General features: G+C 35.6%; 1 protein-coding gene across 19 annotated transcripts in view; it reads right to left on the bottom strand.

The window, feature by feature from the left end:
• ANAPC1 (anaphase promoting complex subunit 1) overlaps positions 1-13,214 on the bottom strand; it is a 57,726-nt gene that overhangs the window by 31,570 nt on the left and 12,942 nt on the right. For all 19 annotated transcript variants that reach the window (XR_015731558.1, XM_034427532.3, XM_087883261.1 and 16 more), the window contains exons 15-23: positions 12,706-12,846; positions 11,857-11,917; positions 11,253-11,440; positions 9,923-9,997; positions 6,830-7,095; positions 6,103-6,194; positions 2,932-3,080; positions 985-1,063; positions 823-859 (exon numbers count right to left, since the gene is read on the bottom strand). Coding sequence is in view for 18 of the 19 variants with exons in the window: in XM_034427532.3 (XP_034283423.2) it covers positions 823-859; positions 985-1,063; positions 2,932-3,080; positions 6,103-6,194; positions 6,830-7,095; positions 9,923-9,997; positions 11,253-11,440; positions 11,857-11,917; positions 12,706-12,846 (1,088 nt within the window). In the remaining variant the exon portion in view is untranslated. The remainder of the gene's footprint in view (positions 1-822; positions 860-984; positions 1,064-2,931; positions 3,081-6,102; positions 6,195-6,829; positions 7,096-9,922; positions 9,998-11,252; positions 11,441-11,856; positions 11,918-12,705; positions 12,847-13,214) is intronic.

The raw sequence follows: 13,214 nt of genomic DNA, 5'->3' as shown, positions 1-13,214 counted from the left end.
GAAATTTATAAATGGGAAATAAGGGAAAGGCAAGTCAGGATGCTTGGAGAGAAAATTTTACAAAAAGTTTACAAAAATTTCCAAGCACTTACAACTATGAATCTCCATAGACATTTACAACTATGAAATCTGGGCTGCTGAAGAGAGCAGAAGGCAATTTTTTTATAGCTTTGCTAGTGTTATATAATAGCTGACAAGAAGGGCTGTAACTGCAACAAGTCAGAATACACAATTTCCAGAAACATGAGTCCCAACACTTTTAATCAAATATTGCCTGAAAAGGAGGGGAAAAACCCACAGGAAAGGAGTCCTGCAAGCCAATCTAGAGCTACGGTGGCGTAGTGGTTAGAGTGCAATACTGCAGGCTACTTCTGCTGATTGCCAGCTGCCTGCAATTTGGCAGTTCAAATCTCACCAGGCTCAAGGTTGACTCAGCCTTCCATCCTTCCGAGGTGGGTAAAATGAGGATCCATATTGTTGGGGGCAGTATGCGGACTCTGTAAACCGCTCAGAGAGGGCTCTAAAGCATTGTAAAACGGTATATAAGTCTAAGTGGTATTGCTATTGTTAGAAGAATATGGGCAAGATCCCTCTTTCTTAACAGTAAACGTGAGTCTCAGTCTCTCTGTCCACTCTAACTCCTTCATTTTGCAGCCTTGCAGGGAAAAGAAGTACAACATACTTAAATAGTGAAAGAAGAAACTGGAGAGGTGCAAAAACACAAGGGAGCCCCTTAAATATCCTTAGAGCTACATTCATGAGAGCTAACAAATGAGAACAGATTCCAAATGGCAACACTCTCTCCTCCACCAAATAACATACCTAGATTCTTCCTGTTCCATCTGCTGCTTTCGCTGTCCTAAAAGAGAAAAGGAGAAGCAATGCAAATGCAAGCACTCCTGTCTTTTTATAGCAGGGGTGATGCAACAAGTAATAGGTAAAAACATCCATTTCAGAATCTGCATAGCTCTAAAATTGTATTACCTGATGTTATCCTGGATAAATAGTTGGAGGCTTCATTTGAAACAGCACTTTCATCACCAAGTATATACAGTACAACGCTCTGCTCGGGAGAAAGTAATGCTGCATTAGAGTCTATTTACATAAGAACCAGCAAATTCATCTTAGCAGGAAAAGATATGAGCCAATATTTGAAGTTAAATAACCTGGAGATCTTTACTAAATATACATGAAGATGCACTTCCATATTCAAGGCCAGATAAGCCAGTGGAAAATTTACATGAAGGTATGAAGCAGCATTCTTTAGATTCAGACTATTAACTTATTAAAACCAATATTATTTATAAGCAGTAACCGTTCAAGGCCTTAGACAGAATCTAATTCTGTACCTTCAGATCATTTCAGCTGATAGTGCCAGATTATTTGAAATCTGTATGTAAAACAAACATTGCCATAGGCAGGACACACTGTTGGGGAGTCGCATCCTGTTGCCAGGATGGCATCAACTTCACAGCTCGCATAATAGTGCTCTAATTTAGGAAGGGTATCCATGCTAATACCTAAATTATGCTTCCAGAATTTTGGTTTCATTACACCTGATGGAACGTTACTGCTCAAAATCTTATTTCAAATAAATATACTTACAACTTTTGTTTGTTTGTTTTTTTGTTAAGGAAAACAGGTGCATTTCTATATTAGACATCAAAATTTAATAAATAAGTAAAATAAATATTGAAATTCCAAATTCCAGTATGTATTTCTCTCTCAGAGAATAGAAAAAAAAACCTATTTAAAGGTACATTATGAATCTATTCAACTGTAACAAATCTTTGTTTAGAAAGCATCCTCAAAGTTAAATAAGGGAGGGAGGAAGAATATGTCTTTTTCTATATTAAGTAATACCCAAGTTATTTTCTGGCAGAAATAAACTAATATAAGTGGCACCTGCCTACCTGCACATTTTTCTTTTAAAAAAATCTCCAACAGTTCACTGATAACACAATAATTCTATGCATAAGCATATCATCTAGAACCAGGGGTGAAATGCTCCCAGTTCAGACCAGATCGCCCAATCCGGTAGCGATGGCGGTGGATGGTTTGGAGAACTGGTAGCAAAAATCCCTGCGCCCCCCCCCATGCCCAACTGAACCGCGTGATCATCAGAGGCTGTTTTTTTTTACTTTTAAAAGCATTTTTTCTACAACCTCTTCGGTCGAAAAAATGCTTTTAAAAGTAAAAAAAAAAGTCTCTGATGATTGTGCGGCTCAGCTGGGATCGTCAGAGGCTTTTAAAAGCATTTTTTTTCTACAACCTCTTTGGCCGAAGAGGTTGTAGAAAAAAAATGCCTTTAAAAGTCTCTGGCGATCCCAGCTGAGTTGGCTGATCGTCAGAGGCTTCTAAAAGCATTTTTTTCTGCAACCTCTTTGGCCGAAGAGGTTGTAGAAAAAAAATGCCTTTAAAAGTCTCTAGTGATCCCAGCTGAGTTGGCTGATCGTCAGAGGCTTTTAAAAGCATTTTTTTCTGCAACCTCTTAAGGTTGTAGAAAAAATGCTTTTAAAAGTAAAAAAAAAAAAGTTGGCCACGCCCACCCTGTCACATTACCACCACCAAGCCACGCCCACCAAACTGGTAGTAACAAATTTTAGATTTCACCCCTGTCTAGAACCATATGCTAAGAAGCTGTTGTCAGACATATCTGAGTAGTTTATACAAACAAATATATTTTCTCCATTATTTGAAGCAGAACTATAGCATAACAGCAATTGTTTGTTGAGTAATTCGTTCCTAATAGATCAATTATCTGTGAACTCAGCCAGTCTTCCTTCCTCCCTTCCTTCAATCTCTTTTTTTGTCATATCCAGAAAATTCTAGGTGGCTTGCAGCTGAAAACTTTTTTTTTCATTTCTTAACCATTTGAATTCATATTCAATGAATCAAATAACTTCTCTAGATTGTTAGTTTAATACATACCAACACTACCAGCTTGCTCCTTTCACAGATTCCAGGCAAGTAAGGATAGGGTGGCACACTTTCTCCCTTCAAGCAAGAGCACAGCCACTGAAAGATACTTGGTGGCTCAGCCGAAAAAAAGGAAGGATGATGCATAAAGCCTGTTTGGGCTAAATCATACAGAACAGGAATCATTCATATACCATTTGAATTGAAAGATACTTTTTCTGGGCATTAGACTTTCTATATATAAACCCCGTGGTTTTTCAAAGCAGGCAACTTTAAGATGTCTGGACTTCAACTCCCAGAATTCCCCAGCTATCGTGGGAGTTGAAATATAAGACTCTATTCTGGGAGTTGAAGTTCACACAATTTAAAGATGCCAATTTTGAAAAGCACTGATATAAATTGACATTGGTGATCTTCCGGTTGTACTTCTGGCGCCTTTGGAAACCTGGACCGCGAGCTCTGCGGCTGGCTCCAACCTCTCCTTATCAGAGGATCCATATCGGGACCATAGCCACCCTGGAGGGGTGGCGAAGTAAAGGGGGATCGCCTAGCAGGTAGAGGGGAGCCGCATCTCCCTTCCCTGACTAGGAAAGCCCCCTCCGCCGACAACAAGGAGCAAACATGGCTGACATGAAGCCGAAGACAGCTTGAATACATAAAACTGTGCAGGATGAAGAAAGTGAGTGGCGTGTGATCTGGATAAGAGAATATTTTCTATTGAAATTTGACCCCAAGAAAGTCAAGGGGGAAGGATATTTGAACTATTTGCTAGTGGCGAAATAAGCACATTAAAAAAAAAAAAAGAATATTTAAGTAGAGAATTTTTTTTAAAGAAAACTAAGGAAAAGAAAATTGAACTCTCAAAGAGAGGACATGGGATTGAAAAGTTATTTTAAAAAATACTGGAATTCGATCTGGAGCTTGTTTTTCATTATTATTAATTCTGCCCACATCTTAGATTTATAATTTAAAACAATAAAAAATGGACTATCAGCATTACGCAGAGCCAGCAGCAACTTGAAGTTTGAGCATCATCTGCTGCTAAAAGGAGAACTGTGTAACTTTGGGATTTTCCACATTTGCTGGACTATGAGTATTTACTTTAAAATTATTGGAATTTATACAATAAACAAGACTAGGGGCCAAATGACCCCTGAATATTGTTGAGCAAATAAAAGTGACTGGAAGAGGCGTGGATAACCCCCTGGTTTCTTTTCTTAAATTGGACTGACTGTAAAATGGAAGTAAGTGGAGATAATGAAATGGAGCTGATGTACCAAGACATTAAGGATTTCATAAAAGAACAACGTAAGGAGATGATGGAAATATTTGGATGTACAGATCATATAGATAAAAAATTGGAAAATATAATGTACAGAACAACAAGTAAAGACCAGGACAAAGAGGAAAGAATAGAACTACTAGAAGGAGCGGAGGAGACAGCAGAATTGGGAAAGCAACAAGAAGAAGACAACAAGAAGAAGATATCATTAAAATTGATAGTGAATAAGGGATCAGAACAAAAGGAAAATACTTTAAAAGATATGAAAAGGAAATGGGAGAAAAGGGAGATAGCTGAGAAGAAAAAGGGGTTGGAAGCTGTAGAATTAGATGGTGGAGGAAAAAGGCGAGGGGAGAGAAAGCTAGAGGGTATAGTCAAAATACAGATTTAAGAGTAGATGAAGTAAAAGAATTAAAAGAATGAAATGGAAAAGAATTGGAGATAACCCCCAAAAAAAGGAGACTAAAAATTTGGATGCGGGTGAAAGATGTAGGATAAAAGGAAAAGAAATGTAAAGCAAAATATTTAATGGAAATATTTCAATAATGTGTATGAATATTAGAACTGCATTGTATATAATCTAAAAGATAAAAATTATTTTTGAATATATATATCAGTAATGTAGTAATGTAATGTATACTATTATTAGAATTATATAGATTTGAAAATTATTTTGTAAATTAGACAAATAGAATTTGTACAAGGGTATTATTAAATATGTATAAAAATGTGAGTAATAGTGAAAAGCTAGAATTAAGCAATTTGAGATTAGACAAAGGCAGAATATATTTTAATGAGAATTATAAGGATTGAAGGATTGGAAAAAACAACAATATGAATGGATATACAGTAAATACTTGAAAGAAATTATGACTGATGCTAGAAGTGCATGCTGAAATATGAAATAAATAAAAAAGGGAAGGACCACGGCTCCGATTGCTAGAGTGATAGGTGGGGGGGGGAGGGCTAAAAGAGAAGTAGAAATAAGAGGGGGGAAATAGTAAAAATAGATATTAAGATGATATAACGTATGGAAGAACTATGAGAAGGTTTAGAACTGAAGGATGATAGTAGAAGTTATGTGTTAATAAAATTAGAAAAAATGAAATGTAATTATTAGGAATAATATTGTTATGTTCATTTGTATTGAAATGTATGATACCCAGGAATCTAACCATTCACACAATGAGATGTATAAAAATAAAAAATAAAAAACTTTTTAAAAAATAATAATAAATGGACATTGGTGATACCTAAGTCTTTCTTGAATGAAAAAAGTCATCGTTTCTGGACATAAACAATGCTAACTTCCTTGATAGCAGGTGTACTTTCCCTGCTATTATTATTATAATGGGAATCTGTTTGTTTTTCTTCGGTGTCACCTATCATACACAGCATGGGCACATTCTTAAATTAGAATAATATTCATATCATCTGTGGTAAGGTGTTATTTTACTGACAGACTTGAAAAAGGATGAGCTTTCTCTCACATTTACTCAGAAGGCAAAACAGTGTCATCCAAAAAAATCCTCCTTAGGATTCTCTTCATTTCCAAAAATTCAGGTTTATGAAATAAACGTTCTAACAGCAGCCAACTGTTTTTAAGCAGAAGAAAAACCTTATTGTGTGTGTATGTGCTTAGAAGAAATATAATAAGAATTGTTTATGATGGGCTATAATAACCATAAAACATTATATATTTCTTATTCAACTTCACAGTTAACTAAAACAATGTTACAAGATTTCCCACAAAAGTCAGGAAGAAAGCTGATATCAGCAGAGATTTGATTACTTTAATACCTCTATGATAAACATGGGGGGAAATCAAATATTTTTATTAAAATTATTAATAATGCACACTACCTTCGGTCAAGAATTCTAATTTTTTTCTTGATACTTACTGGGATCAATTATGCATGTTTGCTTGGAATCCTTGACAAGCATGGGATAGTCTCTGTAATAATAATCAAGGTACGCTTCCAGTTTTAAATCCCTAAATGGAGAATATAAAAATTGAATGATGAATACAAAAAATATAAGACATGTATTTACTTATTTATTATATATTTAAATTATATGACACTTCCCTTGTTAGAGTGCCTATTTGTTAAAAGCATGCAACATATAAACTGTGGTTTACAATAAAATTGTTAACATTATATAGATAAAAACAAAAGTAGTGATTACAACAGTAATAAAGCAATATGCAACAGCAAAAATTACAGTAAAACTGGAACAAAACAATATTCCATTATTCTAAACTGTTTTTTTTTAATTTTGGGGTAAACAAAAAATATTCTCTTGGTGCCAGACAGATCATAATGAAGGCATCAAATGAGGTTCTCTGGGACATTGCTGACATGGCTTTTTCTTTTGTGGAGGGAAATTATCTCAGTGGAGAAAGCATTTGGAAAAGACCTTTGTTGAAGTTCTCAACAATGAAGAGGCAAACAAAAACGAACTCAGCAAAAAAAGCCTTTTCTCCTTTCTCTTGTATTCACTCTGCTGACTGAAATGTAGCAGATAAAACTCAGAGTAAGTTATATCTGCTTACAAGTTTTGTTCCAAACTGACTTAATTGCCACCAAAGAACACAACTAGCTCAAATTTCTTTCAAGGAGATCCCACCTTGCCAGTTGTACCAGAAGAACAACAAGAGAACGAATTCCTTCACTCATCAAGCAGTTCAGCTTGAGTTCCTCATAGATTAAATGCAGCACACAGAAAATTACAGGGATGTGGGGGAAGAGAAGAGTGGTGGAATCCAAGCAGTGGTTGTGTGAAGGATTATCCTTAGGGAATTTGGCTTCCAATGGATCCAGTCGCAGAGCTTTAGCCAAAGGGTGAGACTCAATATTTTTATGGTAGTCTGAATTTAATAAATATTCCCAGTCCTAGTAAAACAAAAATAACAGGTAATAAGAGTGCTTCATACTGGATTGTTAGGTTTGTTAGCATTTTGACACAATAACAACTGAGGTCAGAAATAACAAAGGTAATGTTTAAAATATACATATTAGTATCACATGCTGGAATCCTAAAATATTGACGCAAATATATTTAGATAATATTTATTATTTTAATATTTTAACATTTGATCTTGTTGCTTTAATTTGGTTGTAAGCTGCCTAGAATAACTTGTAAGTGACATGGGCAGCATACAAATTTAATAAATAAATAAATATGATAATTAGTATCCAGCATGGTAATTCATTGGGAACAATTATAATAATAATTTATTAAATTTATATCCTGCCTGACCTCCAGCAACTTTGGGTGGTTTATAAATTGCTAAAAACATTTAAAACAAGGAACAAAAACAAATATAAAAACACAAGAACACAAAAGAACAGAGATGGCAGAGAAACTAAATTCAGAAGGGAACACTGGCATGTCTTGCTTGGACTACTGTAATGCACTCTACATGGGGCTACCCTTGAAAAGTATCTAGAAGCTACAGCTGGCACAGAATCAGCCACAAGGACTGTTCTTGGGATCCCTAAGGCAGCCCATGTTACATTGCTGTTCCACAAGCTACACTGATTGCCAGTTTACTTCTAGGTCCAATTCAAGGTGTTGGTTATCACCTTTAAAACCCTTCATAGCATGGGTCCAGCTTACCTGAGGAACTATCTCACCGTGATGGAATTTGCCCATCCCACTCATGCCAGCAGAGAGGCCATGCTATGGACACAGTCAGTCAAGGAATTCCAGCTGGTAGTGTCCAGGAAAAGAGCCTCCTACCCTTTGAAACATTGTGTACGTCTATCCCCCTCCCCTGGTGAGATCTGCATTCACCCTTTTGACCTTCCAAAAAGGGCTGAAGACCTGCCAACTGGCCTGGGATTCCAATGGGGATGCATCATTCTGGAGGTAGTTAATGGATTAAATTAAGATCCCACCTGCCCCCATGTGCATCTTGCTCCCTTCCATCCCATCTTGTTAATTTTAAACCAATTTAATGTTATTATATACTGTTTTAATGTTTTTATATGTTTTAATGGTTTCAATAAGGTGAGATGGGGGTATATAATTTGAATGATATATAAATAAATAACACCAAAAAGGAAGAAATGGCGTGTCAATTATCCTCATCAAAAGTCTCGGCAAAGAACCACATATTCAGGGCTGTCAAAATACCAATAAGTTGGGGATTACATAAATTTCTGGGCCAAACCCCTTCTAAACAGCAGGTACTGCTACAGAAAAGACACATTTTCAGGGTCCTGACAGGTGGTATTCTTTAATCAATGGGACCCAAAGCACACCAATCCTGTCAAATTAAACCATCTGAGCAGATACTATTGGCAACATGTGATCCTTCAAGTAACTAGGCCTTATGCCATATAGGGCTTTATAGGTAGCAACCAGAACCTTGAATCACACCCCAAAACAAGCTGGCATTAGTTCATGAAGCATAGGTGTTACCTAGGCATACTGAGACATTTCCATCACTGCCTGCACTGCCGCATTCTGGAGCAGTTGAGACTTTCAGATGGTCTTCAAGTAGAGTGTAAAGTGCATTGCAGTAGTCAATTACTCCCACTGCCAATTTTAACTGCCTGATCAGTCAGGATGGCTCCTTCTTAACTTTCTTCTTCTGAGCCTTAAGCCACTGGGGGTTTCCCCCTTTCGAGTCTGATGATTTCCTAGGCAGTATCTCTTCCCCTCACCTGGCAAGGTCACTCTCGCATAACATTACACTTATTGACTCAAATGGCTGAGATTGAGGAACTGGTCCTATGTGTCTGCAAGATGGTGGGGAACCATACCCTGTAATGTTCATTCATTTAACTTCAAACACTTGTGACTTGGGGGGGCGGGGCTATATAAATTTGATCAATGAATCAAAATAAATCATTTCTCCTGAAATGCCCGGATTTCAAATAGATTTTTGCAGGGTCTCCCTAATATTTGGTAGAGTTTCTCACTATGAGGGAGCTTACTAAGTCAAAGTAAAACCTGCTTGGCTAGGTAGACTATGGCGTCACTTGGTACAATATGTACATACATTTATAATTAGAGATATGCATACTATTTACTATTTTGAATAACTCATCTGATTTTATTGTAAGCATTCCTACGGTAGTTCAAAACAGTTATTTATTTAAAGCTTGTACCATTTTTCAGTAAGGTCAGAACAACATGAGAACATTTCTGTGTTAATTGAAAAAGTGTCAGAAAACTTCCTATAAGATGTGTGGGGGGGGGGGTTGTACATGCATATGTATGCCTTCAAGTCAGTCCTGATTCCTGACAATTGTCTGGCAGTCCATGCAGTTTCTCAGCAAGATTTTTGGAAGTGTTTTGTCATCACCTTCTTAATGCTCAGAGTGTCTAGATTAGTCATCCAACTGGCTTTATGCCAAAGGCAGGACTAGAACTCATTATCTCTCAGTTTCTAACCTGGCACCTTTAACCACTGTACCAAACTGGTCTCAAGGTCAATATAGCCTATTTCAAACTCAAAATAATTTATTTGCACATCTCTATTCATAAATGATGTTGATTTCCTTCAGTAACAGATGGAACCTCTTTGAAGATTACAAATAAAGTTGCTACTCATTAAATCATAAATCAACAAATTATATTAGCCTTCATACAAAAACAAGTCTCTTTTGGCAGTTCATATATATGATCCATTCAAAAAATTCCTGAATAATATGAATTCAGACATATCTAACCTGTCTGGAATGATTAATTAAATAATTCTTCTCTTACTTCATCTGATCCTGTCTCTGAAGGCCGAGCTTTTTTGGGAGCAATGACTGGCGAAAGAGATCCTTCAAAATCTAGCTGAAGTGAACAGAAAAGAAATAATCATACAGAAATTCAGGATATCACATGAGTATTCAGAGCTATTTGTGATGAAATTCAAAAGTTCCACATACAATTTGCCATTACTCCTTTACATATTTTCTACTGCAAGTAATTTCAAAGAATGAATGTATTACTGTATCTCCTAGTCCACAAATTATGGATGTAAGGATTCAATACATCCATTGACGCTTGCAACTGTTTGAAAATTAAACACGCCCAGTTTAATGGAAACCAACTTTGAAATAAAAGAGCTGGACACAATGGGCTAAGGAGAAGCAATCAGATATAACCATCTTAACTGGTTGGTGAATTGCCTTCAGAGAACAACTGCCTTCAGAGAACATAGACTCTTGACCACAAAGTATGCAGCAAAAATGGACACACAATTATTCATGTAAAAAGGGAAGTTTATGAATTGTTTTCATGTATCAGTTTTTGGTATAGTAACACAAATTTAGTGTGAATAGTTAGGGCAGTAAGAGAAGAATTTCTAATAAGACTAACATGCTAATGTATTTAAGGGATAGCCACTGGGAGATTACAGATAAGATTTGACCTCTGACAAAAACAGCAAGCTCAAATCAAATTGTAGAATGTTGCTATTTATATGTATGATATTTATATAAAATATCTTCCTATGTTTCACTCACAAGAAAAATATTTGTAAATTTTAAAACAGAGAATTCATATTTCAGTGTTACACTTACATTAAATTCAAAATAATGAATAGTAACTCTATGTATCAATTACTTCTATTCATGCACAAAAAATCATTATGAGCAAATGTTCCTGTAATAGAAATTCATATGCATCTAAGATTTCTTTTAATAATACTGTGTACTCAGTCAAATAAAAAGCACTAGAATATTTCTGCAAAATATAGGACTTGAAAGTAAAACATGGGGAAGAGACGAAATAAGAAGAAGAGTGCAACATTATTTCAACAGTCTCTTTTCATTAATATTAACAAGGCATATACTATTTTACTCAAGGTATCTAAAATGATAAGCACTTTTGGAGAACAAATTTTCTGAATAATATTAGCAGGTGACTCGAAGTCAAGAATCGCAGAATGGAAGGAACTTGGAAATCAGCTCAATACTAGTAAGATTCCGCTACTAAAGCATTCTAGATAAATGGTCATTCGGTCTTTGTTTAAACACCTACAGCAAAGGTAAGATCAGAGTTTCAAGGCAGCCGCTGTCATTTATAAGATTGCAAGTTTACTTACATTGCGTGTCCATGCTACTCTCTCTGTGTTATAACCCATCATGTTCAAGAGACAGGTCACAAATAAGGTCCACTCTGAATAGTAGCTTGGCCCTCCAGGTGCATTGTAGGCATTATACCATCTGACAAGTATTTGGACAGCAATCTCTTTGGGCAGGATACTCTTAATGCCTTGTAAACATATTCTGACTATTCAAGGTAAGGCAGAAAGAACACAAAAAAAGAATATGAGTAAGTCAGTAATCCAGAACCTAGTTATTTGTAAGACAAAGAACTTGTTCTATGCTTCATTTGGCATATTTGAGGCCAATACAATTATTTCAGCAAAAGAGCAGCTTGCATATTTCAATAAAATCAAGATGACTAAGCTTCACATTGCATGTGGAAAAATGTGAAAGGTTTCCAATGAAATGATATGAACAATAGCATTTTTAACATTAGCTGTTTTTTTTTTAATTTTGAACTTAATTAGACAGAGAAATGAATCATTAAAGTCTCAGATTCCACAGCCGTTCTAATGAAGGCTGCTTTTAATTTGCTCAATTCCACAGCAGTTCTTAATTAAAAAAAGAAAAGAAAAGGAGAGTATGAAATTAACATCATACCTAATTCTGAAGTTGCAATTTCAGGAATGGTGATTCTAACCATTGAGCCATTATTAAATTCCTAGAAGAAGGAAGATAGATTACATCATCTCACAAGGAAAACGTTCAGAATCTGCAATATATATTATTATATAAGCTATGGCAGATTTAAGGTATCCCAAAGACAAATAGAAAGCTGTTGTCTTCAGCCTTGTGCGGGTTTTAGTTAGAAAGGATTCATTGTTATCCTCCATTTTAATTGTTCAAGACAGTTAATATGCCAAGCAAACTAACTAAAGCACAAGGAGGCATCTCTTTATAAAATAATTTAATGATACAGATATTAATTGTACAATACTTTTATAACTGCTGGGATTAAAAATCAATCAATCCTATAGCAGTAAATCACTCACTACATTGTACCATGTTGTAAAATGTACTTAAATACAGTTAAAGAAACTTGCCTAAGTACCTAAATACTAGCATGACCAGGAAACAAGACAGGTTTCCTTGGACCAATACTTTCAAATGTTCTGATCTTTCTGTTTCGGATAATCACAGTAGATATATACTATGTGTATATTACATCCTACTTCTAAAGCAGTTTTAGGCTCAAACCTGCTAGACAACAATTCTATTCAGATAAGTTTCCAATTCTCCAAGCATGTCCCAGTATTAATAAATCTCCGATTTTCTCCAGATACAAGACAGTTGGGTTAATATTTACACTCAAGCCACCAACAAGTTTGTTGATTATTATTATCAAATAATTATTATTTGAAGGAATAATAAATCCTTCAAACCATATTTTAGAAGTTCAAATACAAATGATATTTGAGCAAATCACTCAACTTAAAGAGTTAAATTTACCAGAGTCACTCTGTTCTGAACAGGATCTCTTACAGAATGAATAAAAGTTGAAAGTTGCTGAAAAGTACAATCATCAATATAAGAGGAGTCTTGAAGTTTGGAGGAATCCCTCAACTCCGGAACAGGGGACAGCACACCTTGCTATAAAAGGAGAAAATGTTTTGCAATTATAAAAATTATTACAGGAACTTATAGTTGGAAAAAATTTGAGATGATGTAATTCAACCCTATCTTAAATTAGCAACTCTGACTGCTATTTGAATCAAACATGAATAACACATAGCTCCAGTGAACATGCTGAACTTCAATGGTGAGTAGCAATGGGAACAGCAGTCCACCAACACATTGCCTGAAGCCCTAATTGAGTTTGGCTTCTGATGACTTCCATGCAGTTTTCTTAACCTGTAATCAGGCCTAGATTTACCATTTTTGGACTTTGTCCTAAAAAACTATGTGCAATCCTCAGTATAAACCAGTGTTTCTCTGCCTGGCTAGGGAATTCTGGGAGT

This window comes from Pantherophis guttatus, chromosome 1, assembly GCF_059756535.1.
Source record: "Pantherophis guttatus breed Tessera chromosome 1, ASM5975653v1, whole genome shotgun sequence".
NCBI lineage: Eukaryota > Metazoa > Chordata > Lepidosauria > Squamata > Colubridae > Pantherophis > Pantherophis guttatus.
This window is presented reverse-complemented; position numbering and strand designations above follow the sequence as displayed.